The sequence below is a fragment of the Pollachius pollachius genome, assembly GCF_949987615.1.
Source record: "Pollachius pollachius genome assembly, chromosome: 10".
Classification (NCBI taxonomy): domain Eukaryota; kingdom Metazoa; phylum Chordata; class Actinopteri; order Gadiformes; family Gadidae; genus Pollachius; species Pollachius pollachius.
Window position 1 is genome coordinate 6475332 of NC_136943.1, and position 23436 is coordinate 6498767.

A 23436-nucleotide genomic window follows, 5' to 3' on the forward strand; every position below is an offset into this window, starting at 1 on the left:
CCACAGTGTCTAAAACAACTGGGCCCAGAGATAGGTTTGGGTTGCATCAACAGGTAGGGCCCACCCCTCCCCAGACCACCATGGGCTCACAAAGACCTTTCTGTTCCCGCAGCTATTTGAGTGTGAAATAGACCCGGCAATCACTGTCTTAAGAGCATTCTGCTGATGCTTCCACCCGCCGCCACATTCCAGCGGCCTGGACGTTGTTATTAGTCCTCGCCCCGTATGCAGCAGTTCCCCCCCCCCTCCGGTTTAATGTGGGCCGTGGGTCTGTGTGGAGGTGTACGCAGCAGCCATAGCGGTTGAGACTTGATTTATTCTGTTTTTCGTAAGGTTAGGCAATCGTCCTTTACGTACAGATTTTCGTTGAAGGTGTATGTCAAGCACAAAAAACGATTTGTACCATTATATTCCTTTAATTCAGCATTGAATAGTTAGAACTATATTACTATCCAGAGGCTCAGAGTATTGATCAACTCTGTTCAAATCCAAAAATAATCCAAACCCACACACAATCAAATATAAAACATTATTAGAAAAATTTGGAAACCCTACATTCATTTTAATTTTACCATAGCTGGAAACAGGAATTAATTATTCAGCCGCAGTAATTATGGGAGTGTAACAGAACACAGACTCTACTGGCTGGACTTGTTTGTTGGGTGAGCCAGGCAGTGGTTATTTTTTACGCCTCTTCCCTGCCTTTCCTGTTTAGCTTCGCACGCCACTGTGTGTCCTGTTTGTGACCACACACGTGCGCTTTTACGACGAGGGCGGGAACCAAAGTGCACGGCATGCGTTTGGTGGAGGACAAAAACACGATTAGCCGCAACGACACTACGAGTTGTTTGTAAAGTTTATTTCAGGAGTCCTCCATGGCAGTAAAAGACAACACTTAAAAGTTTGCAGTCCCCAACATGCAGAACAATCATTTAACAAAATGGCATATGAAAACAAAATATTAAAACACCAAAAAATGTAAAAGTGCATTTTCTTTTGTAAAGTGACCAATACTTGAGTGAGAATTGGAGTGGTACAATACACATTTAACTAAGGAACTGATTTTATCCTAGTCCACTCATGCGGCCCCCTCACCCCCGCTGTTACGAAGGGAGGGGGGGGGGCTAGGGACCGTAACGTGTTTTCATGTTTCCGGAAAAAAGCCAAGAGTGCGAGCCCGTCCACAAACACAAGATCAACATTCAGCATTTTTAGAGGTTTTCACGGCGGATAGAAGCCGAACCGAACACGAAACAAAAGCGCAGCATAACAAACCCCTATTTTGTTTTGCCCGAAGCTGAACAAATAAACAGAACCCAACAGAAGCAAAAACCAGAATCCATTTTGTTATGTCGCAAAAAACGTTGCATGAGGAACGCAAGTTAGAAAAAACAAATAAATATTCACCAAAGAAAAACCCATGACCAGATGATACCAGGTATCCACTACTGAGGAGTTACATTGAGTGCATTGTGCAACATCTCCCTTTCTAGCACACACACACACACACACACACACACACACACACACACACACACACAAGCACACACACACTCACTTAAGACACAGACCCAAATGGGCTCTGCATCAGCGGACAGCAGTACACCGTTCCTATACTTGGATTCGTGCAAACAGACAGTAAGAGCAAGCGTCTTCACACAGGCCGGCGTGAGCACACACATGCGCACTCGTTAACACACACACACACACACACACGTGCGCGCAAAACAAATACACACAAATACACTGATAGGTTGCCACGAGAGAGAAAAGTCCACAGTTCCCAGCCTCACATTAAGGAAACAGACATGCAAGGCATACATACATATATGTTATGCACAGGAGAAGAGTCAACACACACACACACACACATACACACACTGGTTATGTGCGCACACATGCACATGCAGACAACACATAGACACACACTCATTCCTTCAGAGAAAACAATCTCCCATGGGGAGAAGAAAAAGCATTCGCACAGACACAAGTAGTCCAATTTATAAATTAACAAAGCTATATCCATATTAATAATAACCACGGTACATTTAAGAAAGCTCAGGTTTCTCATTCGGTTCAGTTTGAGAGAGAAGAAGAAGAACAAAAAACGTACGGAGAACGATTCGTTACAAAGCCAGTCGATGCAAAATCCATACATCTCCATTATAAAAATACAAATTCACAAAATAACTATAGAGACCAAGTAGTGCCGACACGGGTGGAGTTTCCTGACTACCGTTCCTCTCTCCCTTAAGCTAATGGCACTTATGTTGGAGGAATCCAATCCATGTCAAGGGAAACACTACGGCGAAATAGAGAGCCACCACCGATGTAAGCAGACAGAAATTCGACAACACCACTGAACGACCCCCCCCCCTCCCAGTGTTCCCAGTTACAACTTCGTGAGAACAAACGTTATCCTTTATCCTTTGTTATAACGTGCCACAAGGCACTCAATGTGTATTTCACATGTCACGTTGTACGAGTACAATACTGTGGTGGGGGGTGGGCTTGTCTACTCAATAGGTGTGTGTGTGTGTGTGTGTGTGTGTGTGTGTGTGTGTGTGTGTGTGTGTGTGTGTGTGTGTGTGTGTGTGTGTGAGAGAGTGAGGAGCACTGTTCTACGCTAGCTGGCTACGCTAAACTATTCTTGGCTAAGGTGGTCTAACGGGGGAAAAGAGGACTGGTTAGGCACCATTGGGATTGTTGCAGCCGAGTAATGTGTGGAATGCAATTACTAGTCACGAGCAATCAGGCTGCTGTGTAAAACATAGTGAGGCTCTAGACGTCAACTAGGCTGACGATTCAAACTCAGAGAAAACGGATAGGCCTACGTAGAATTATATTAGAACCAGGCACAGTATTTACACGCTTTTTTCAAAATAATAATAATGATAATAATAATAATAATAATAATAATAATAATAATAATAATATAATAAAACATATGAGAAGAGCGACGGAAAAACTATTTGTGGATGTATGTAAGGCCTTATGAGACGTGTGTTTGGAAGTGCAGAACAAAAACAGGGATGGGTTAAACACAGTTAAAAGCGTCTGGTCTGAAGTGGTCCATTTAGGGCTGGAATACACTCGAGGGTGGGATTATATTTGGTTTAGGTTGGTGGTTCATTTTCACTTTCTTCCCTTCTTGTCTGAGATTTGGAGGTGATTGTATATACGACTGCTCTTTGGCAATCCGTGGACAGGACCCATACTCTGTGTGACCTGGAACAGAATCCCCCATTCCCTCTCTTCTTCCTTTCTCTTTTACACTTAACAGTACAATGGCGATACAAAGAATTCGAATTTCAATCCGACGAGGCGTTTTAAACTTTTTTTGGCTCAACATTAATGATTTTGTCTACCTTTCTTCCTCTCATCCAATGGGAGGCGAGAGTTTGACCCTGACCAACAGTGCTACAACAGTCAGGAACTTCAGACCGCAGACTCAAAAACAAAAAAAACAAAAACAACAAAAACAAACAAACAAACAAAGAGTGCAAGCACAGTGCTCATTATGTCTGCTGGACACACAACAACAGCATAGTGAATACGCAAGTCAACACACGTCACTCCTTATCAATTATCCCTTTCATAGTTTTCTTTTTTTTTAAAAGTAGAACAAGACAGATGTCACATCTCCAGCGCCCGCCTAGTCAGGTCGGACGCTTCCTGTATCGTGTGGGCGGGGTCGACTCTTCACCGACCAATCGCGGCCCTCCGCTCCCAAACCAACCGCAAGTGACGCTACGGCCGTTGATGACGTCGTTGTCGGGTTTTTTTTTTTTTTTTTAAAAGATGGCGTCGGCCGAAAAAGAGGAGAAGCGCGACCCTCACCACTCGCTTGGCCGCTGCTTGGTAGTGTCGTACACGCGCACCACCTCCGACTGAGACACCACGCCGTTCTCGTCCTGGGAGAACGCGTAGCCGTCTGCCGGGGGAAGGAGGGAGGGAGGGAGGGGTTAGTGTAAAGACGCACCAAAACAGAACCGGTGGGAAGGCGACATGACGAGGACACATCAGCTTGACTTAAACACAGAACGTCCATTAAAATGAATCCAACACACTTAAAAGAAAACAGAGCTTAACAGAAGATAACATGAATTGAAAATTAAATAAATTAAACAAACTTTAAATGAATAAATTAAATGAAGTCTCTCAGAGTAAAGGACGTTTTGCCAGCCCTGTCTCCTATCTCCTTTAGTAGGGTTCCCACTATATCTCAGGCTAGCGTCTAGGATGCCCTTCTGACCTTCGACCCCTGGACTCACCTTCAGGTGTCAAATGACTCGGCCACTACCTGGAGGGCAGCGGGCGCGGTCAAAGGGTCGCCCGCTGAGAGGAGTGCATTGTGGGAAATAACAGCGCAGCGAGTGAGTTTTGTTATCGGGCTCTTTAAGGTTTTAAGAGAACTGCACTCAAGGCACTCCACACGGGGAAGGAAGTGGGGGGGCAAAGCAATGGAGGGGGGGCCCTTCTACAAGGGGGGGGGGGGGGGGGGGTGCTAGTGGGATAGGGTTAGATTCTGTAGTTCTACTGGTAGAACTGGGAGAGATAGAGCTGTCACACACTACGGAGTCTACGCCTCGCCTGAGACACGCAAGGAAAACTAACACAACACACAATATAAGAACAGAAAAAGAACAGAGAAACAGACACAGAGCAACACACACACACACACACACACACACACACACACACACACACACACACACACCAAAAAAAACGGACACTGACTAAAGCCACAAACCATGCAGTGTGCGTTCGACTGCACATCCTATGAGAGGCCCTGTTAGTGCGGGGGGCGGCCCCGGGCTACAGGGAGCCGAGCCAACAGCCTTGAGGACAGGATTATAGATGGGCACTTCCTGCAGCGGTCCGCTGGGGGACATGCGAATAACAGCACTGTGGTGGGAGGGGGGGGTGGACAGGAGGAAGAGGAAGACGTCCTCTTCTCCTCCAGAGTCGGCGGGGGGCGACACGCTTCCTGTTTCCCCTGACTGCCTGCTAACCCCACCCCCCTCCCCCCTCCTCCCATCCCTGATTTGAATGGAGATTAATCACGGAGATCTAAACCCTGGGATGAGGTGGGGCCGGGGGGAGGGGAGCTAACGGTGGGGTGCCTTCACCCTGGGGCGATGGGAGCGAAGCGAGGGTGGTCTGGTATGAGGAGGAAAGAAAAACAGAGAGGGGGGAAGAAAGAAAGAGCATGGAAGATAGAAGGAAAGAGAGAAAGAAAGACGGAACGAAGGAAAACCAGGAAGGAGGAACGGAAGTAAGGGAAGATACTAAAGGAAAGTAAAGGAAGACATTAAATGGTAGAAAGGTAAAAAGAAGGAAAGAAATAAAGGAGTAAACAAGGGAAGGAGCAAAGGAAGAGAGCGAGGAGGAAGGAGGGGAACTCACGGAGGAGGTTCTGCTGCATGGAGTCGGAGCGGTACAGGCTGACGGTGCTCTTCTTGAAGACGTTCTTCAGGAGCAGGGCCCGCTCCGTCAGACTGGAAGAACACACACACACACACACACACACACACACACACACACACACACAGTGAGTTAGCCTCCAGCAGAGCCCTGAAGGCAGGTTTAATGACCCGTACATCAAGTGTCCCCACTACCGTTGGGCGAACAGGAAGGCCCGGCAGCCAGGAGCCGTGGAGAGGAGACCATGTAGGGAGGCTACACGGCCGGCCGCGCGCTACTGAAATGTATGAATGGCTGCCGCCGTGCGCGGTAGCCGGTCGGAGGAGCGCGCCTGTCGGTGGGCCTCGGTTAGTGTGTGTGTGTGTGCGTGCGCTACGAGGAAGTCTTGTGGATTTATGGGGCGGTGTGGCTCTTTTTTAGTGTTTGCTCCCTCCTAATTAAATGAGCATCTGCCAAAGTGCTCGCATGAAGCGTAATGTGTGCGTGAGAGCCTGTGTGTGTGTGTGTGTTTCTCTGTGTGTGTGTCTCTCTGTGTTTCTCCGTGTGTGTGTGTCTCTGTGTGCGCATGTGTGTGTGTGAGAGCGAGCGAGGGAGCAGGGCGCGGTCGGGCCCCGGGCCCTGGGGCCTGCTGGGTCTGGGCCGCTCGCCAGGCTGGGGGATCGCTTTCAGCGGGCAGGAGATTTCACACTGATCTGCCCCCGTGCTAATGCCCACCGCAGGGCCCCGGGCCCCCAGGCCGGCCGAGCGGGCCCCGACCCACCTGAGAGGGGGGCCGCTGTGGTGATACTCGGGCCAGGCTTTTATTTGAAAAAAAATAAACTTATTAAAAACAAACACCTGATTTCTGGCGGAACAATTCCACGCTTTGAAGGCGGTGAGTGTGTGCAGTGCACCATCTCCTACACATGGTCTGAACCACGTACGGAGGACATGGTGAGCTGAGCGGGTCGAATGGGGGGGTTCTCTAACTGTAATGGCCCTGCGTGTGTCTCTGTGAGGGGTACGGTTTCAGGTCTGCACGGGCGCGTCGAATGTGTAGGAACATTGAAACGTATAGAACGACCATACCCACCCACCTCGGTGCAAATTGCTAGTGGCAGTGAGAAACCCGTTCCCAGACACTTTATCAATTCACGCATTCTGAACTCAAGGGGCCATGTATATAAATATATACACACACAAGTACACACACATATAATTGTACAGCTAAATCTACTTTGGCATGTGGCCCCTGATGTGTTTGAGTTTCTATGTGGTTGACACAGGGCCCTATCGGAGGGCCCCTGAGGAGGGGAACACACTAAAGGGCTCCGGCGGAGAGAGATTTGTGCACCGTACCTCTTGCCGTGGACGACGGCTCCGGGGTCTTTAGACAGCGCCTCCAACTCCTGGACCTCGTCCACCAGGGTCTTGAAACACACCTTCTTCACACTATAGAGACGCACAGACACACACACACACACACACACACACACAGGCATAGACACACACACACGTACACATATGCACACACACACACACACACACACACACACACACACACACACACACACACACACACACACACACATACAGGACATTGAGAATTATCCCAACCATTACTCCCTGTGTGACCCTGAGTAAAACCGGCGATTCGGATCAGACCATCGCCTGAACCCACTAACCCCCGGGGCCCAGGTGTGAAGGGAGGGTAATCTATAGGACCCTTTCCAGAGGTTTCTTTTTGACGCGCCGGTAACAACTGTGATCCTGGACGGGGCTCGCCTAACCCGTGGATAGCACTCATTAAAAACACTCTTTCCCATGATGCACCACTTCCCGTCCGGGGGAGGGGGGGATGTCAGGCTCGTGGGAACCCGGGATGGGTTCCCCCCCCCCCCACACGCCCCAGAGGAGAGACCAGAGACTAGAGGGGGATAGGGAGAGACTTACACTTTGTAGGCCACGTCAAAGACCAGCGAGGTGGTGGGGATGAAGACCAGGCCAGTCCAGAAGACCCCCGAGCTGAACATCATGTCCGCCTGACCGAGGGAGAGACACACACACACACACACACAGGTAGATTAATACATCGTCGGTGTAGAGGTGGTAATCTGAGAAGGCTGCTTTCGCACAACACACTCTAGCGCACTCGCGCACTCTAGCGCGCACACACGCACACACACACACACACACACACACACACACACACACACACACACAGCCAATATCCTCCTTAGGGAGGAGGTCCCGCGACAACAAATACACAAACTTATAACAAAACCCCAACACAAACAAACAGGCTGCGCTGTGGAAACGAAGGCGGAGGCCTCAGACAGAGCAGGTAATCCTCTCTGATCCCCCTCAAGCACCCCCATCCCCACCCAGATGAGGTGGTGGGTTGGGGGCTGGGCTGGGGTTGTGGCCTGAAGGAGGAACTGGGAGCGCTGATGAGAGCACTGTTCTTCCTGCAGGAAGTGTCCTGCGACCGGCTTCAAACAGTAGGGTCCCTTTTAACCCTACACTGTGCGATGTGTTGGTGGGTAAAGGCCCTGGGGACACATCACAGCAGATGGGACAGAGGCTGCAGGTGACGTTTACACTTTGTATAAAAGGTGAGATTCGCTGACCACGGGAAGGGACTGATATCGGAAAGCTAGGAAAGCGGAGAAAATAAAGTCTCCCTTCTGCTCCTGCGGCTGTATTCCTATCACTGTATTTTAAGATTCTTGAGATAATATTAATAAAAAACAACAGACAAGCCACTATGGACTTCCATGTCGTGTTTATACTGTGAAAATTGTGCTGGCTTCCCGTCCAACAGCCTTCAAGCATTACATCTAAAAAGGACAAAGGTTAAACGTTTGAGTCCCATTTACGCCAGCTCTTAAATGAACTGCGGTATCTTGACATTTACATACATATCATTATCTAAATATAAATCCCTCAATATTTTGGGAGCGCCAAATGAATCCTCCATGTGACAGCGGAAGTGTTGTGTTTTGCAGTGGATACACAATCCCCGGCAGGGGGAAGATGTTGTGATTGCATCCTCACCAGTGATACTAAACACAGAGAACATTTATTTGTATTGGCGCCAACCTAAATCAGGCCAGCCCGCCAAGACAAAGAAACACAAGCCGATGAGATAGCTGTTCGCTCGGATACAAAATCCCTCTCGGATCACAACACAAGCCCTAGGTCTCCGTAACAGTCAGGCCTTAAAAACACTAGATCCATCTGAATGAAGCCATCATCCGGACGAGTGAGAGGTGTGGTTGTGGATGGGGAGGGTGTGTGTCAGGGGTGGATGGTGGTGAGGGAGCATCTGGAGCCCGGAGGGGAGGGAGGGGGTCACCCCTGGGGTGGGTGGACCCTCGCCGACTCCCTGGGAGAGGGCCGTGTTTGCTTTGGCCCGATTGCATTGAAACTATCTGTCATTACGTGTCAAAGAGCAGAACGCGCGCTCCTCGCATTGCACGCTGGGCCTTTAGACGCTTGTGTCACTTGTTCAAACTGCTGGGGGCCCCAGACAATGTCCTTCCTGTAACCTGAGGCACGCAGGGCCATGGGAAGGAGCCTTGGAAGACACACACACACACACACACACACACGAGCAATCACACGCACACACACATACAATCAGTGTCAAACATAAACACACACATACACATACGTGCAATCAGTGTCAAAAGTATTAAAGTGTTCAGGTGCGCTCAATGAGCTAATCTGTTGGTCATTACGAGCCAATGGGCTTTGATGTCTGTCACAACACGGGGGAAGGAGGAAATCCCAAATGACTGGAAATCAAAACGTCTTTCCTACAGTCTGAAACGCCACAGCGATGAATGGAGCTCTTCTATGTTCCCAGGCGACTGAAAATATATACGATTAAGGAAAATTACACGAGCCCACAGGACACTTTGACGTCAATTTGTAATTGACCCGGGCCCAAGAGAAATGTCCTCTATCCTAACAGATTGTACATTTTTATTAGATATATAAGAATTAGAAGAAGTATTTGAATTTCATGATAAGTATCCTCCAATCAGCCCAGGGTGTATGCTCTGTATATTAAATTAGAGACTGCCGGAGGCCCTGATAGATCAAGAACCTCCACATTTTTAAAACCTTGGCCCAAACAGACCCTGCTGTCCTAACTGACGGGGAGAGATCCTCCCAAACCAAAACAGGGGGCTCGTGGTCCATGCCATTCTGGACCAACTTCCTTGCGACACCGCTTTAAATGAACGAAAAACTTTTTTCAAAATAATAGCGGAGCAAAAACCATCCACAGATGTTTGTCTGCACCGGAACGTTTGGAAGGGAAGCCGCCTCATACCCACTGAGCAAGCAGTGACTGCTGCATGTTGGTGATGGCTCATACCACGGGCCCCAGGGGAGGTGAGACAGAGAAGGGGTCAGCTTAGAGGGGGGGGAATGGGAGTTTCAGGGCAAACTAATAAACTTGTCTGGTTGTGCAGACGCTTCGCCATGGTGTGATGTTTTGACAGGCCATCCAGACTCCTCATGGCCAAGAGGACGGAGACTCATACACTCACGCATACACGAACACTACCACCAACACACACCATTTACACAAACACACACAAACGCACACATGACAGGCCGTGCAGACATACAGAAAAATAAAAAGACAGACAGATAGGCAGACAGAAGGACACACACAAACACACACAAAAGAAATAGACAGACAGACAGACACTAACAAACCAAACATGCCTGAGCTAAGACACAGCATGCGAATGCACCCCTCCTCCCTGCTGCTCTGCAAAGACAGGAACCGTGTGAGCCATCAGAGAACCGCGCGAGCGAAACACACAATATATCCAACAAACCCCGCCCCCCCCCCCAAAAAAAACCCCAAAATATGGGAAAGACATTTCAAATCAAACGCCAACGCATAAATCTGCACCAGGAGGACGTCAGCGGCAGGGATCCTTAAGTCTGAGCACGCAGGCCCTTAACCATGACCATTAGCGGGGAGCATTGATCCAGGGAGTACATCACGCAGGGAGGAAGGCCAGCCAGGCATGGGATATAGGCGCTCAGTGATAACAACCCCAAGAATGTTAAGGCAGGGCCATTGTGATGGTTAACACACGCAGAGGCACACACCGCTGAGGCAATGTCCCCCACCAGACACACGGACCGAGAGAAGCCCTATGTGTCACACACACACACACACACACACACACACACACACACACACACACACACACACACACACACACACACACACACACACACACACACACACACACACACACACTAGCACGCAACTGCAAAAACATGGTTCACACACAGATGCTAAAGTAAAGACGCGGACAGACACACACCTTTTCAACTGCAAAACAAACACACTAATTGCTGATAATAGGGGTGATGTCAGTGAATGCTAACATTGAGCCAGAAGAGGCTGAATACGCATCTTATCAGGGAAGGGGGGGGGTGCTCCTGTCCCAACAGCCAAATTAGACCGGCTCCACAGGACCCCAATCACAACAATGGGAACAGGTACGGGGCTGCCAGGACATTAGGTTAAGAAAACAGGGAAGGACTGCTGTGGATTGGAGATTCTGATATGAGTGAGAGAGAGAGAGCAAGAGCGAGAGAACGAGTGAGTGAGTGGGAGAGAGTGGGAGAGACACAGCGAGGGCGAGAGAGAGCAAGAGCGAGAGAGAAAGAGAGAGAGAGAGAGAGAGAGAGAGAGACAGCGCGAGAGAGGGAGAGAAAGAGCAAGAGGGAGAGAGAGAGAAAGAGCGACAGCGAGAGAGAGAGAGAGAGAAAGAGCGAGAGAGAGAGAGAGGAAGGCTAAGCTGTACGTTGGGGTCCCAGCATATGGCCGCTCTGAAAGCAGAAGAAGAAGTAGCAGAAGATCATTTAAAAGAGAAATCTGCAGCGCGTGAACAGAAGCATGGTCACTCACGCTTAGACACACACTTTATCCCAAAAACACACAAACTCTCCCTAGAAAGTTGACAAGTGGGCCTCTGGGGCGATTCAGGGGGCAGCCAATGTGAGCGCAGCTGACCTGGGAACCCACACACAGGGGGTTCATCTTCCACCCTATGATCTATGTGTGTCGCCGGGACCCTGAGCCCTTCATCAGACCAACAAGGGTAATAAATCCCTTGGATAAACACTCAGCGTCTCGGCGTAGGTCTGCAGGGCCGAGGCGCCTCAGCTCTGCTTTCAGGATGGGCTCCCACCCATTTTGAAAAACACTAAACCACAGACCGCGGATCATGGATTGATTCTTCAGCAGGGCAGACACCCGGTCTTTATTTATCTATGCATACGTTGCGATCGTCGTGTCGGTGGGAAACATCAGTCCGTTCGTCCCCTTGTTGCACGCCAATACGCCTAGCGGCCGTCCCGTCGGGACGTTACCGCACAGAGGGCCGATGGGTTTTCCGTGTGCGGGGAACTGGTGCGTTTTCCATGTGCCGCGGCGACAGATCCAACATGGCCCCTGAGGGAGGGTCTCGCCCCCCCCCCCCCCCCCCCCTTCATACGACTCACGCGTGGCTCTTTGAGAACCGAGCCATGGGGACCTCAGCCACACTGGAGGGCAGAACAAAGTGAACAGCGGAGGTGTCGGTGTCTGATTTCCTCGCAAGGGTTTCTCACAGGTTTAACAGTGATGAAGACCTACTCGGGGCTGGGGGGGACAGAATAGGGAGGGGGGAGTGGGGGGGAGCTCTAGGGAGGGGTTTTTTTTTCTAGAATAGTGCCATGTCGTGCTTCGAGACAGAGATATATGAGGGGAAATTCTGCACCCCACACTTACTTCTTCTCCATTACGAGATCACACCTGCACACACCATCTGTGTTACCAAACATGACCACACACACACACGTGTGTTTGTGTGTGTGTGTGTGTGTGTGTTGGGCCTGGACACGGAAAAAAACCTATGGGCCTGGGTTCAAGATGGACCTTATGGTCTGGGCGTGAGCAGGTTGGCTGGGGAGAGGTGAGGTCGGATAGAATTTGAGAGAGAGAGAGAGAGAGAGAGAGAGAGAGAGAGAGAGAGAGAGAGAGAGAGAGAGAGAGAGAGAGAGAGAGAGAGAGAGAGAGAGGTGGAGGAGTTCAGAGAGAGAGAGAGAGAGAGAGAGAGAGAGAGAGAGAGAGAGAGAAAGAGAGGAGTTCAGAGAGAGAGAGAGAGCGAGAGAGAGCTTAGAGAAAGAGAGCGAGTGCGAGAGAGTGAGAGGTGGTGGAGAGGGAGAGGTGAAGGAGAGTGAGAAAGGCGAGAATCCGAAATAGAGAGAGAGAGAGCGAAAGATCTGGGCCGGGGAGGGACATAGAACTCTCCCTTCCTACCTAAAAGTACATTCTGCTGAGTGCACACTTCAAAGGAGGTGGCGGGCCGATGTGCTGCCCCCGTGACGTGCTGTATGCACAGCTGTGGGTGAACACAAACCCACATCTCCCCCAGAGGTAACGCAATCGCTCCCACCGCAAGAATCTCCCCTCATACCTCCGTAAATCCCCTCCATATCTCAACGCGGCGGCCTGCCCTGTGGTCTGCCGCTACGCTGCACATCGTGTTCATGTAGCGGGGAGAAGGTTGCTTGCTGCTGGTACCCGCGTATGGCAGTGTTTCGTCACAGACAGCGGAGCTGCCCAGGTGATATTTCCATTTAGGGCGTTGAGCAGATGCTTTTTGTTACAACGGTTCATACACAGACGCACACACCAACGGCGCTGTCAACCATGCAAGGTGACAGCGCCGTTGGTGTGTGAGTCTGTGTATGAACTGTTGTCAGCTCGTCAGGAGCAATGAGTGTGAGGTCGGTGTCTTGCTCGGGGACACCTCGACACTCGGAGGGACGGCGGGAATAAGTGTGTGTGTGTGTGTGTGGGGGGCGGGCTCTAGTGATGACAGCAGCGGGGACAGGGTCTACCTGAAGTGGCGAAGCGAGGTGTGGCTAAGCCGCTTAGCAACCGGCTAGTGGGGGGTGGGGGATTACATGACTTGTAGAGAATAATCGGACACCTCCCCTTTGCCACCGGTGTCCGGGCAGAATGGATGGGGTACGTGGTCGTCGGGGGCGATGAGTAAGATTCCACACATAAGCCCCCTGGGTGTCTCATGACCTCTGGCGGCAGTGGGGGGGGACGAGGAGAGCCTGTGTCGTGCTGACGGACGTGTTTGTGATCCAGCCGTGTACAGCGGGAGGTATGGCGTGAGGAGAAGAGGTCTGAAAGGGTTCTGGGTGTGGGTTGCACTACTGGCCCTGCGGCGGCTCACAAAATAATAGAGAACGAGGCCAGAACAAAAAGTAGAGCAGACGTAGGGGAAGGGAAAGATGAGGAAAACATGTGAGAGAGAAAAGACATGAGATGACACATGTTGAAAGAAGGCACAAGAGAGAAGTACGTTTTAAAGTTTGAAAGAGTGCATCCAGGAGGAGTAGTTGAAGACTGAGGATCAAAGGGAGAGAAGGAGAGAGAGGAGGGGGGGAAGAGAGAAGAGCACAAGCCAGACAGACGGACTGAGGGAGAAAGAGAGAGAGAGAGGGCGAGAGATACAGCGCGAGAGAGAGAGAGCATGTGAGAGAGCGAATGAGAGGGCGCGAGAGAGAGAGCGAGCATGTGAGAGAGCGCGAGAGAGAGCGAGCGAGCGAGAGTGAGAGAGTGAGAGATGCATCAATCGGGTGGGGTTGACCCTCCTGCTCTGAGGCTTTCGAGGGCTCTCAGGTGGGGATGCCGTCTGATGTTTTCTCGGGTGTCAGGGGCCGAGCAGGGTGCAGGGTGCAGTGTGTGTGTGTGTGTGTGTGTGTGTGTGTGTGTGTGTGTGTGTGTGTCGGGGGCATTGGGTTACACGCTGGCTGCAGGGCGCCGTTCCCGTCGTCATCCAGTGCTGTGGGCAGTGGATGAAAGCCACGCACTTCTGACAGACTGCTTACTGGAGGACTAGCGGGTCGAGGGGGGGGGGGGTGTATCTGTGGGTGTGTATCTGTGTGTGTGTTTCTGTGTGTGTGTGTTTATGTGTGTGAAATGGATGAGGAAACTAAGAGAAAGAAAATCAAAGCAGAGGTCCAGGCGAGGTCTGGGCCCCAAGGAGAAGCCAATGTGGCTAAACTCTCATGGCCAGCCGGGGGGGAAACAACACACAACACATGACTCCAGTGTGTGTGTGTGTGTGTCGGTGTATGTTAGTGTGTGTGTGTGTGCATGTGCTAGTGTGTGTGTATGTGACTCGCTGTATGTTAGTGTGTGTGCGTGTGTGTGTGTGTTAGTGTGTATGTTAGTGTGTGTGTGTGTGTGTGTGTGTGTGTGTGTGTGTGTGTGTGTGTGTGTGTGTGTGTGTGTGTGTGTGTGTGTGTGTGTGTGTGTATGGCCGAATGAATACAGACCCAACGTCACCTGCGGATACTCAGGGGCGAGCGAGAGCGACGTAACCCAAACACATGGCTAATTGGCCCAATTAAGTCATTACATAACACAAGCCAGAGGTGGGACCCCCCCCTGGTTCGGCTCAGAGAGACCCCCAGTGTCAGGTTATACAACAAGAGTCCAAAAAAGAAAAAAAGGAAGAAAAAGAAAAAAACACACCCGGGTTGAGTTCACGGCGTCTGATGATTTAAGGGATCCTGAGTTAATGAGTGATGGGCAACGTCATGATCAAAGGTTTGTCTTTGTGCGACAGGAACGCACGCACAAAAAGGAGTTGCGTGTGTCTGTTACAATGTGTGTGAATGTGTGTGTATCCCCTCTGTATATATACGTGACCTGGGTTGATGAGCTTGTGTGGTTACGTCTGCTTACATGTAATCAGTGTGTGTTTGTGTGTGTGTGTGTTTGTGTGCGTGTGGTTGTGTGTGTGTTGCATCTCGGTTAGCCAAACTGTCGGACTATCTGGCTAAGGGAAAGCTTCTGTGTGTTTTGTTTACGCCTCCTGAAGTGTATCCGTGTTCATTCGCATTGTTTACAGCAATAGTGAGACAGATTACACACGTGTTTGTGTGTGTCTGTGTGTTGAGATTGTGTGCTGTTTATGTATCTTATCCCATTGTTTTGGTCCATCTGAAACTCACCTCGCCTCGTGTTAGTAGCCCTAAATGTTCTGCTACAGCACGCGTGTCTTCTGTTGTGTGTCTGCTAGTGTTAGTGTCTCTGTTATAGTTTGTGCATCTGTCAGTGTGCGCTCTTGTTTGTTTGTTAGTCTTTTAGTGTTCCTCCACTGTTGTAGTTTGCACACGTGTCTGCAAGAGTTTGTGTGTCTGGTGATGTTTGTGTGTCTGCTAGTGTTCGTGTCTCTGTTGTAGTTTGTGCGTCCGTCAGTGTGCGCTCGTTTTTTTGTTAGTCTTTCAATGTCACTCAACTGTTGTCGTTTGTACGCGTGTCTGTGATTGTTTATCGTTTACCTCTCCGGACATGTCGGGGGCCAGCGTGATCCAGGGCCAGAGGGAGGAGTAGATCCCGAAGAACACCACCCACAGGCCGATGCTGCCCCAGATGGCGATGTGGCTGAACTGGGGAGCGGCAGGACAGAGTAGCACAGTGAGAGGCTTCCCCTGCTGCTGGGACCACAGGGTTACGGGGGGGAGAGAGGCCCCCAGGGTCCAGGGGGGCTGACCTGTGGTACGAGTTGACGTCCTTCTGGTATTCTGTATTGATTCCTAGCGTTTAGCGCTCCGTCTTTTACCCGGCAAAGTGGATTACCGGAGCGAGAATGGGTCAGGCATCCCGACTTAAGGCCGCTGACATGGGGATTGAAACCTGAACCTTTAGGCTGGGAGTTCAATCGCCTTATATTTTGTTTGTTCTTGAAAAAATAAAACCTCCTCACCCTATTTTCTGCATTAGGAAGTACCATTTTATTAATTCATTATATTACACTTCTATGGGGAATTAAATGTCCTGCATTGAATAAGGCCGGGCTTTCTCTGCAGTGTTTCCATACAGCTGTTTCCATAGTGTCTGTGTCATCGGACTGATGTTATGGTTACGAGGCCAATGAGGGCCAAGCTAGCCTGGGCTAGAGAGCAACAGCAAACAGAGCCGTATGCTCAGTTAATGTTACTCTAACCTCTAGTCATATTAAGAGAGAGAGGAAGAGATCTAAAGACCACCACACAATGACAGACAGACAGACAGACAGACAGACAGACAGACAGACAGACAGACAGACAGCACTGGTCTTACCATGGTCCAGGACGAGGTCTCTAGTCCGGCTTTCAGACAAACTGTGATGACCACAAACTACAGAGGAACAGAAGGAAAGTTAAATACCAAACGGAACCTGTGGCTCCACAACCCAAATTTAACATACACGTTCAATCTGGAACAATGAGTTCACTGGGACTTTAATCTGGAAATGTACCAAACCAGCTATTATCATTCATTATTATGCTTTGCACTCATCCGTCAAGCCACATCAGAGGAGAACATTCCAGTGCTTCCAGGACGCCTCAGTCCCTTTAACACACTAAACCACCGTAACGTAAACTGAGGGGGGACATCAGTGGAAGGAAAATTGCTTACTGTGTAAACCATGTTGCCCAAGAGGAGATAGTCGGGCGTCTTCCCGTTGCCAAACACTGTGTCTGTGAGGGGAGAGGGGAGGGGGGTGAAATGGAGAACAGAAGCTTTCTGAGCATCGAGACAAACGCCCCTGAGTTTAACAAGCTGTTCCTGGAGCGCTGGAGCTCTGCTTAGCTAGCCACAAGCTTGCTAGCCAGCCACTAGCTCACTAGCTAGCCTCTAGCTAGCCAGAGAATAGCATCTCGCCCGTGGGAAGAAAAAGGAACGGTATGGATAAACTGAAGTGTGAAGGAATTCTGTTGTTTTTAATTCGCCTTTTCCCAGCCCTCTCATTCGGAGCCCAATGGGATTATGGCCCGTGAACATGGGAAAAAGGGAGAACATAGGTAATTACGTTCATTAATGCCCCGATGCGAGTGGATTCACGCAGGATTTCTCCGTCACACAACTCACAACTATTAGGAGTAAGGCTTGTTATTGGAGGCCGCCGCTTAGACTGAAGAGTTCGGGCGATTAATCACGGTGGGAATATTTTGACATGCTGGCTGATTCTGGTCAGACCGACCAACGGACGACGAAACCAGGCTGTTCTGCCGACCACACAGCAGCTGACTTCAGAAACCGACGAATCCCCCGCCTTAAGTCGTCTTTACCGTTTTGTTGGGAGTGACACGAGATACAGAATAAAAAAAACGATTACTTTGATATAACTTCAACAAAATAAAACCTCCATTCAAACTGGGGCGCGGGTGAGTCGGAGAGGGCCGGGGGAGTGAAACATAAGTCTGTAGCGCGCGACCGCGGGGGTCATGTGACCCGGCGTGCAGTGATGCTCCGCTGACAGCCCGTCAGTCACGCGGAAGGGGTTTTGGCGCCCTTTGTTTGGGGAGCAGGGCCAAGCCTGTGTGGTCCGTCCGGCCGTGACCAGCCAAGACTTACCACCTAAAAGGCCCCCCTATTCTCCCTCACACACACACACACACACACACACACACACAGAGAGATACACAAACACACACTCACACATATACATACATAAATACAGACACGCACACACGGCAATGACCTGTATAAATGTAAGTGGGCATGTGTTTGGCATGGCAAGGTAAATCCCTGTGAGTGATTATGAGAAAATAAATTCCCACAATTTCAATATCGCAGCCAACCTGCGTATGAAAGCAACGGGCATGCCTGTTGGAGTGTGTGTGGGCCTCATAGTGTATGTGTGTGTTTGTGTGCGCTTATCTGTCTCTATGGATGTCTGTGTGCACATGCATGTGTGTGTGAGAGTCTCCCCGTCTCCACAGAGCACACACATGTTTGTAATTCATGACTGGAAGGTTGAAGAGGGAACTAATTAAGACAAAGTATGTGTGTTTTAGTGTCCTCCTCCTCCTCCACCTCCTCCTCCTCCTCCTCCTCCTCCTCCTCCTCCTCCTCCTCCTCTACCTCCGTGGGAGGGGGATCCCGGGACCTACTCACCATGCTGGAAGGCTTTGAGGGGGAACCAGAAGAGGATGACGGAGTGGAAGAGGCCGTTCAAACAATGGGCCCAGAAAACCTGCCGGAGAAGGAGAGAGAAAAGAGAGAGTGAACAAAATGGAGCAGAATTAGCAAAGGAGAGTGGGAGGCAGGGAGGAGGGGTGGGGGAGGGTAGTTGGGGGGGGGGGGGGGGGGGGGGGGGGGGAAATCAGCATTTTAAGTGGCAGAGAATCTGAAAGAGATTCCGGCGGGGAGACAAAGAGATAGTTAAGGAATGGCGCTTTTAGAGGGAGAAGCAGAGGGTTAAAGAGGGAGAGAGTTGAGGAGGAGCAATGAATTACAAAAAGTTAGAAAAAGACGGAAGGAGGAAATGCACAAGAGACAGAAAGCGAGAGAGAGAGAGCGAGAGAGAGAGAGACAGAGAGAGACATAGAGAGAGAGAGAGAGTGTAGGAGACAAGAGAGCGAGAGAGAGAGCGAGAGAGAGACATAGAGAGACAGAGAGAGAAAGATAGACAGAGACAGACAGAGAGGGTAGGGTAGTGAAAAAATAAAGCATGAGAAAAGGGTGCGGGTAGCCTCAGCCTGCCCGTCGACCTCTGACCCGGGCCTTTTGTCTGGGCCCAGTACTAGGCTAAGTGGCGGTTTTGTAGGGGCCTCCGCACTGAATGGCCTCCCCGCTGACAGATACTTTGTATATCCCCCGCGTGTTTGTCACCAGAGAGAGGGTGCTGAGTTTGTGTATGTAAGTGTGCATGTGCGTGCACGCGTGCGTGCGTGTGCTGGCGTGCACACACACACACACAGAGACACAAACACACAATGCCTGTGTGTGGTTATATATACGTTTTTCATTTCATTAAATCTCATTTGCACATTTAGGTTTCATTAAATCCCCTTTGCACATTGAACAAGACGGTTGCATCAATCATCGACGAAAGCCCAAAAATACTCAAGCGTAAGGCTGCGGAGGTTGAAAAGCAATACGGCGCATTGTGGTTTTAAACTCCATCGCCGGGGCACTGTGGGGTGTTAATGTATGGCCCGCCAGCATCAGAGTTTCCCCTCATTAGATTTCATTAGATTTCCCCTTTTTTCCTCCTTTTGGATATTAAAACAGGCGAGCCGGAGAGAGCAGAGAAATAAATTACAGAAACATGAAGCAAGCAGAAAGTGTGCCTGAAAACATGCACACAGGAGGCCTTGAAAACGATTAACTGGGTTTTATGATAATTAATAAAATTGAGGGAAATCTGTGTGCGTATCTGTGTGTGGTTGTGTGTGTGTGTGTGTTTTTGTGTGTGTGTTTTTGTGTGTGTGTGTGTGTGTGTGTGTGTGTGTGTGTGTGTGTGTGTGTGTGTGTGTGTGTGTGTGTGTGTGTGTGTGTGTGTGTGTGTGTGTGTGTGTGTGTGTGTGTGTGTGGACTTTGGATGAGTCCTTTGACTGAACACAGCCTTCTCCAGAAGCACCTAGTTTCAGATGTACATTATGCAGGGCCAGGGCCAAACACAACACTAATGGGTGATGTACCATGAAACAGCCACGAAATCCAGCCTGCCAAAGAGAGAGTGTCTGGCCTGCGGTGGCACCCATTCTCGCCCCGCCCTGACCAACACTAAGCCGCAAGGCACTCTGGGAGCCCAGAAGCCTTCAAATCCTGCCCAGTGATTGGCTCGGTACAAACTAAAACAACATTGACCTAGGCACTCAAATCAGTTATTTCGACAATTAAAAAAAATTGAGTAATGCTGATCCCGAGACAAAATGTGATTATTGAATGTTATAATTTGTTTAAAATGTGCAAAACTTTTTAGTTGAAATCTGAACGTGCTTTAAACTGTATGGTTTGGAACATGACTTTCTTCTGATACGTTTTTGTGTTATTCATTTTAATAAAATAAAAAACACTTGAATTAAATTAAGGGGGAAAATAAAATAAAAAATGGGAAGAACAGTTAAAAGAAATGAATGAGGGGAGAGAATATGCTTGTTTACAAAAGGAAATGGGAAAATTGGAAATGAAAATAGGAACGGAGGAAGAGTGAAAGAATGGGGCTTTTCTTGCGGGGCCTATAATGGGATACCTTGGCCTCTGTGGCCTGACCTTCTCACCTCCGTATTGGCCTTGAAAAAACAAAACCCGGTCGCCTAGCAACTCAACACCCCCCCTTACCTCCCTCCCTCCCTCCGACTGGGAACACACCGGTCAAAGAGTGGCCACCAGCACCCACAAGTCCGCCATTTCTGTGGTTTGAACGTGTGGTAAATGGGCTCTCATAAGTGGACTCAACCCCTAGCCCCCCCCCTGCCCCATGCCCGACACTGGGAATGTAAACTCACCCCTCCCACCCCATTGAGCCCTAACCGACTCTAATAATGAATGCTAATGGTATCGATAAATGTTCATAATCATTTGTCACAGGGATAGCGCCCCCCTTCTCCTCCCCTCCCCCCTCTCCACAGCCCCTCGGCAACCGGCTTCTTTCACTGCCATCCCAGCGGGTTGCTAAGGACCCCCTCGGCAGAGTGAATGCCCCGGTCTGTCCTCTAAAGATCTGGACCTTTGTTCTGATCCTAATTGCCCCAAAGAGGTGGACTGAAAGCCTGTACTTTATATCGGTCCAAATATTTCCAAACCCCTCCCGCCACCGTCCTCTAAGCCCGGAACGTTCAAAACAGGAAGAGGAGGGAGAGGAAGAGGAGGGATAGGAAGAGGAGGGATAGGAAGAGGAGGGAGAGGAAGGGGAGGGATAGGGAGAGGAGGGAGAGGAAGAGGAGGGATAGGAAGAGGAGGGATAGGAAGAGGAGGGAGAGGAAGAGGAGGGATAGGAAGAGGAGGGATAGGAAGAGGGAGAGGAAGAGGAGGGAGAGGAAGAGGAGGGAGAGGAAGAGGAGGGATAGGAAGAGGAGGGAGAGGAAGGGGAGGGATAGGAAGAGGAGGGAGAGGAAGAGCAGGGATAGGAAGAGGAGGGAGAGGAAGAGGAGGAAGAGGAGGGATAGGAAGAGCAGGGATAGGAAGAGGAGGGATAGGAAGAGGAGGGAGAGGAAGAGGAGGGAGAGGAAGAGGAGGGATAGGAAGAGGAGGGAGAGGAAGAGGAGGGATAGGAAGAGCAGGGATAGGAAGAGGAGGGATAGGAAGAGGAGGGATAGGAAGAGGAGGGAGAGGAAGGGGAGGGATAGGAAGAGGAGGGAGAGGAAGAGGAGGGATAGGAAGAGGAGGGATAGGAAGAGGAGGGATAGGAAGAGGAGGGAGAGGAAGGGGAGGGAGAGGAAGAGGAGGGAGAGGAAGAGGAGGGATAGGAAGAGGAGGGAGAGGAAGAGGAGGGATAGGAAGAGGAGGGAGAAGAAGAGGAGGGAGAGGAAGAGGAGGGATAGGAAGAGGAGGGAGAGGAAGAGGAGGGATAGGAAGAGGAGGGAGAGGAAGGGGAGGGAGAGGAAGAGGAGGGAGAGGAAGAGGAGGGATAGGAAGAGGAGGGAGAGGAAGAGGAGGGATAGGAAGAGGAGGGAGAAGAAGAGGAGGGAGAGGAAGAGGAGGGATAGGAAGAGGAGGGAGAGGAAGAGGAGGGAGAGGAAGAGGAGGGATAGGAAGAGGAGGGAGAGGAAGAGGAGGGAGAGGAAGAGGAGGGATAGGAAGAGGAGGGAGAGGAAGAGGAGGGAGAGGAAGAGGAGGAAGAGGAGGGAGAGGAAGGGGAGTGATAGGAAGAGGAGGGAGAGGAAGAGGAAGAGGAGGGAGAGGAAGGGGAGACGCCAAAAGTAGGAGAGGGAGAGAGTTTGGTGAGAGGGAGAGTTAAATGCAAACACAACAGAAAGTATACAACACATGTTAGAACTACATGTAGGGACACAAAGCGAAACAAGCACGCAGCCCCGGGAGACGACCGGTGTTATTCACTTAATTGTGAATTACACCCTTCCGTCCGTAACTCATCCGGTGGAATTAAACCTGGCTGTGCTCCACCGCCCACCTGGCCCAGGTTCTTGGAGGACTTTGTCGTCCTCCCGTCCAACAAGGCCCCCTCGCTGGTGCTCCTCTGTGCTTCAAACATCCAGACGGAGTGGCCAGCCCCTCAGCTGTTGTTTTTTTTCCACTTCCTCTTCATATCTCTGCCCACTTCTTTTCTCACACTCTCCCCCTTTTCTCACACGACCCAAATCTCCCTCTTCTTCATGTGCCGTCCCTATCCGCGGCCACCTTGGCTCTCTGGCTCTCCCCTCTCTACCTGACTCCATCTCCCTCGTTCCACCCCCCTCTGCAACGGTCACTCTTTTTGACTCTCGCACGGCTTCTCCAGCTCTGTGGTTGTCACCCTATGCCTGAAAGGGCGTTTTCAGGCGACCCATTTTGCCTACCATTTTCTCCTCCTTTTCTGCCTGCACATCTGCAGCTAAAAGCTTTCTTTCATTCAATCCGAAATTAAATCTTCCTTATTCAATCCCAAGAAAATCTGTCTTGTTAACTACTTTGTAATAGAGATTAATGACATGTGTTCCTCAATCCGCCCCCCCCCCACCCTTCCTCTTCATTACTCCCTCCCGGTGCCGGTGCACATTTGGCAAGGCAGCTTTTGTCCCGGCTCTTGTGCTCTCTCGTCTAGACTAGAGCAAAACTCCCTTCTGGCCGGGCCGCCTGCATGTGCTTTTCGTTTTCCGACGCTTACCCAGAATGCAGCAGCCCGGCTGGTCTTCAGCCGTCCCGGGTTCCCCCACAGCGCACCCTCCCTCCTCCGCACCCTGCACCGTCTCCCGGTGGCTGCTTGGGTCCGATTCAAGACCCAAGCCTCCGGCCCTTCCTACATCCAGGACACGGTCCACCAATACCCCCCAGCCAGTCCTCTGTGACCGTCAAACGGCTTGGAGGGGTCTGTCTGTCTGGTACTGAGGGGGCCCCAGTGTTCGCACAAGGAAATCTTGTTTGTTTGCTGTTCTGGCTGTACACTGGTGGAAAGAGCTCCCCACAGACAGAGGAAGGCTGACACTACACATCTTCTGTCGTCGACTGAAAGCGAATCTGTTCAGACTGCATCGCGGCCCAGG

General features: G+C 50.5%; 1 protein-coding gene across 3 annotated transcripts in view; it reads right to left on the bottom strand.

The window, feature by feature from the left end:
- Window positions 1-844: 844 nt before the first annotated feature.
- Window positions 845-23436, bottom strand: part of atp8a1 (ATPase phospholipid transporting 8A1) — a 104007-nt gene continuing 81415 nt past the window's right edge. For all 3 annotated transcript variants that reach the window (XM_079744612.1, XM_079744610.1, XM_079744611.1), the window contains 8 exons: window positions 18404-18482; window positions 16922-16983; window positions 16583-16639; window positions 15802-15909; window positions 7360-7448; window positions 6766-6858; window positions 5410-5501; window positions 845-3934 (listed from right to left, as the gene is read on the bottom strand). In XM_079744612.1, the coding sequence (XP_079600738.1) occupies window positions 3837-3934; window positions 5410-5501; window positions 6766-6858; window positions 7360-7448; window positions 15802-15909; window positions 16583-16639; window positions 16922-16983; window positions 18404-18482 (678 nt within the window). In that variant the 3' untranslated portion in view covers window positions 845-3836. The remainder of the gene's footprint in view (window positions 3935-5409; window positions 5502-6765; window positions 6859-7359; window positions 7449-15801; window positions 15910-16582; window positions 16640-16921; window positions 16984-18403; window positions 18483-23436) is intronic.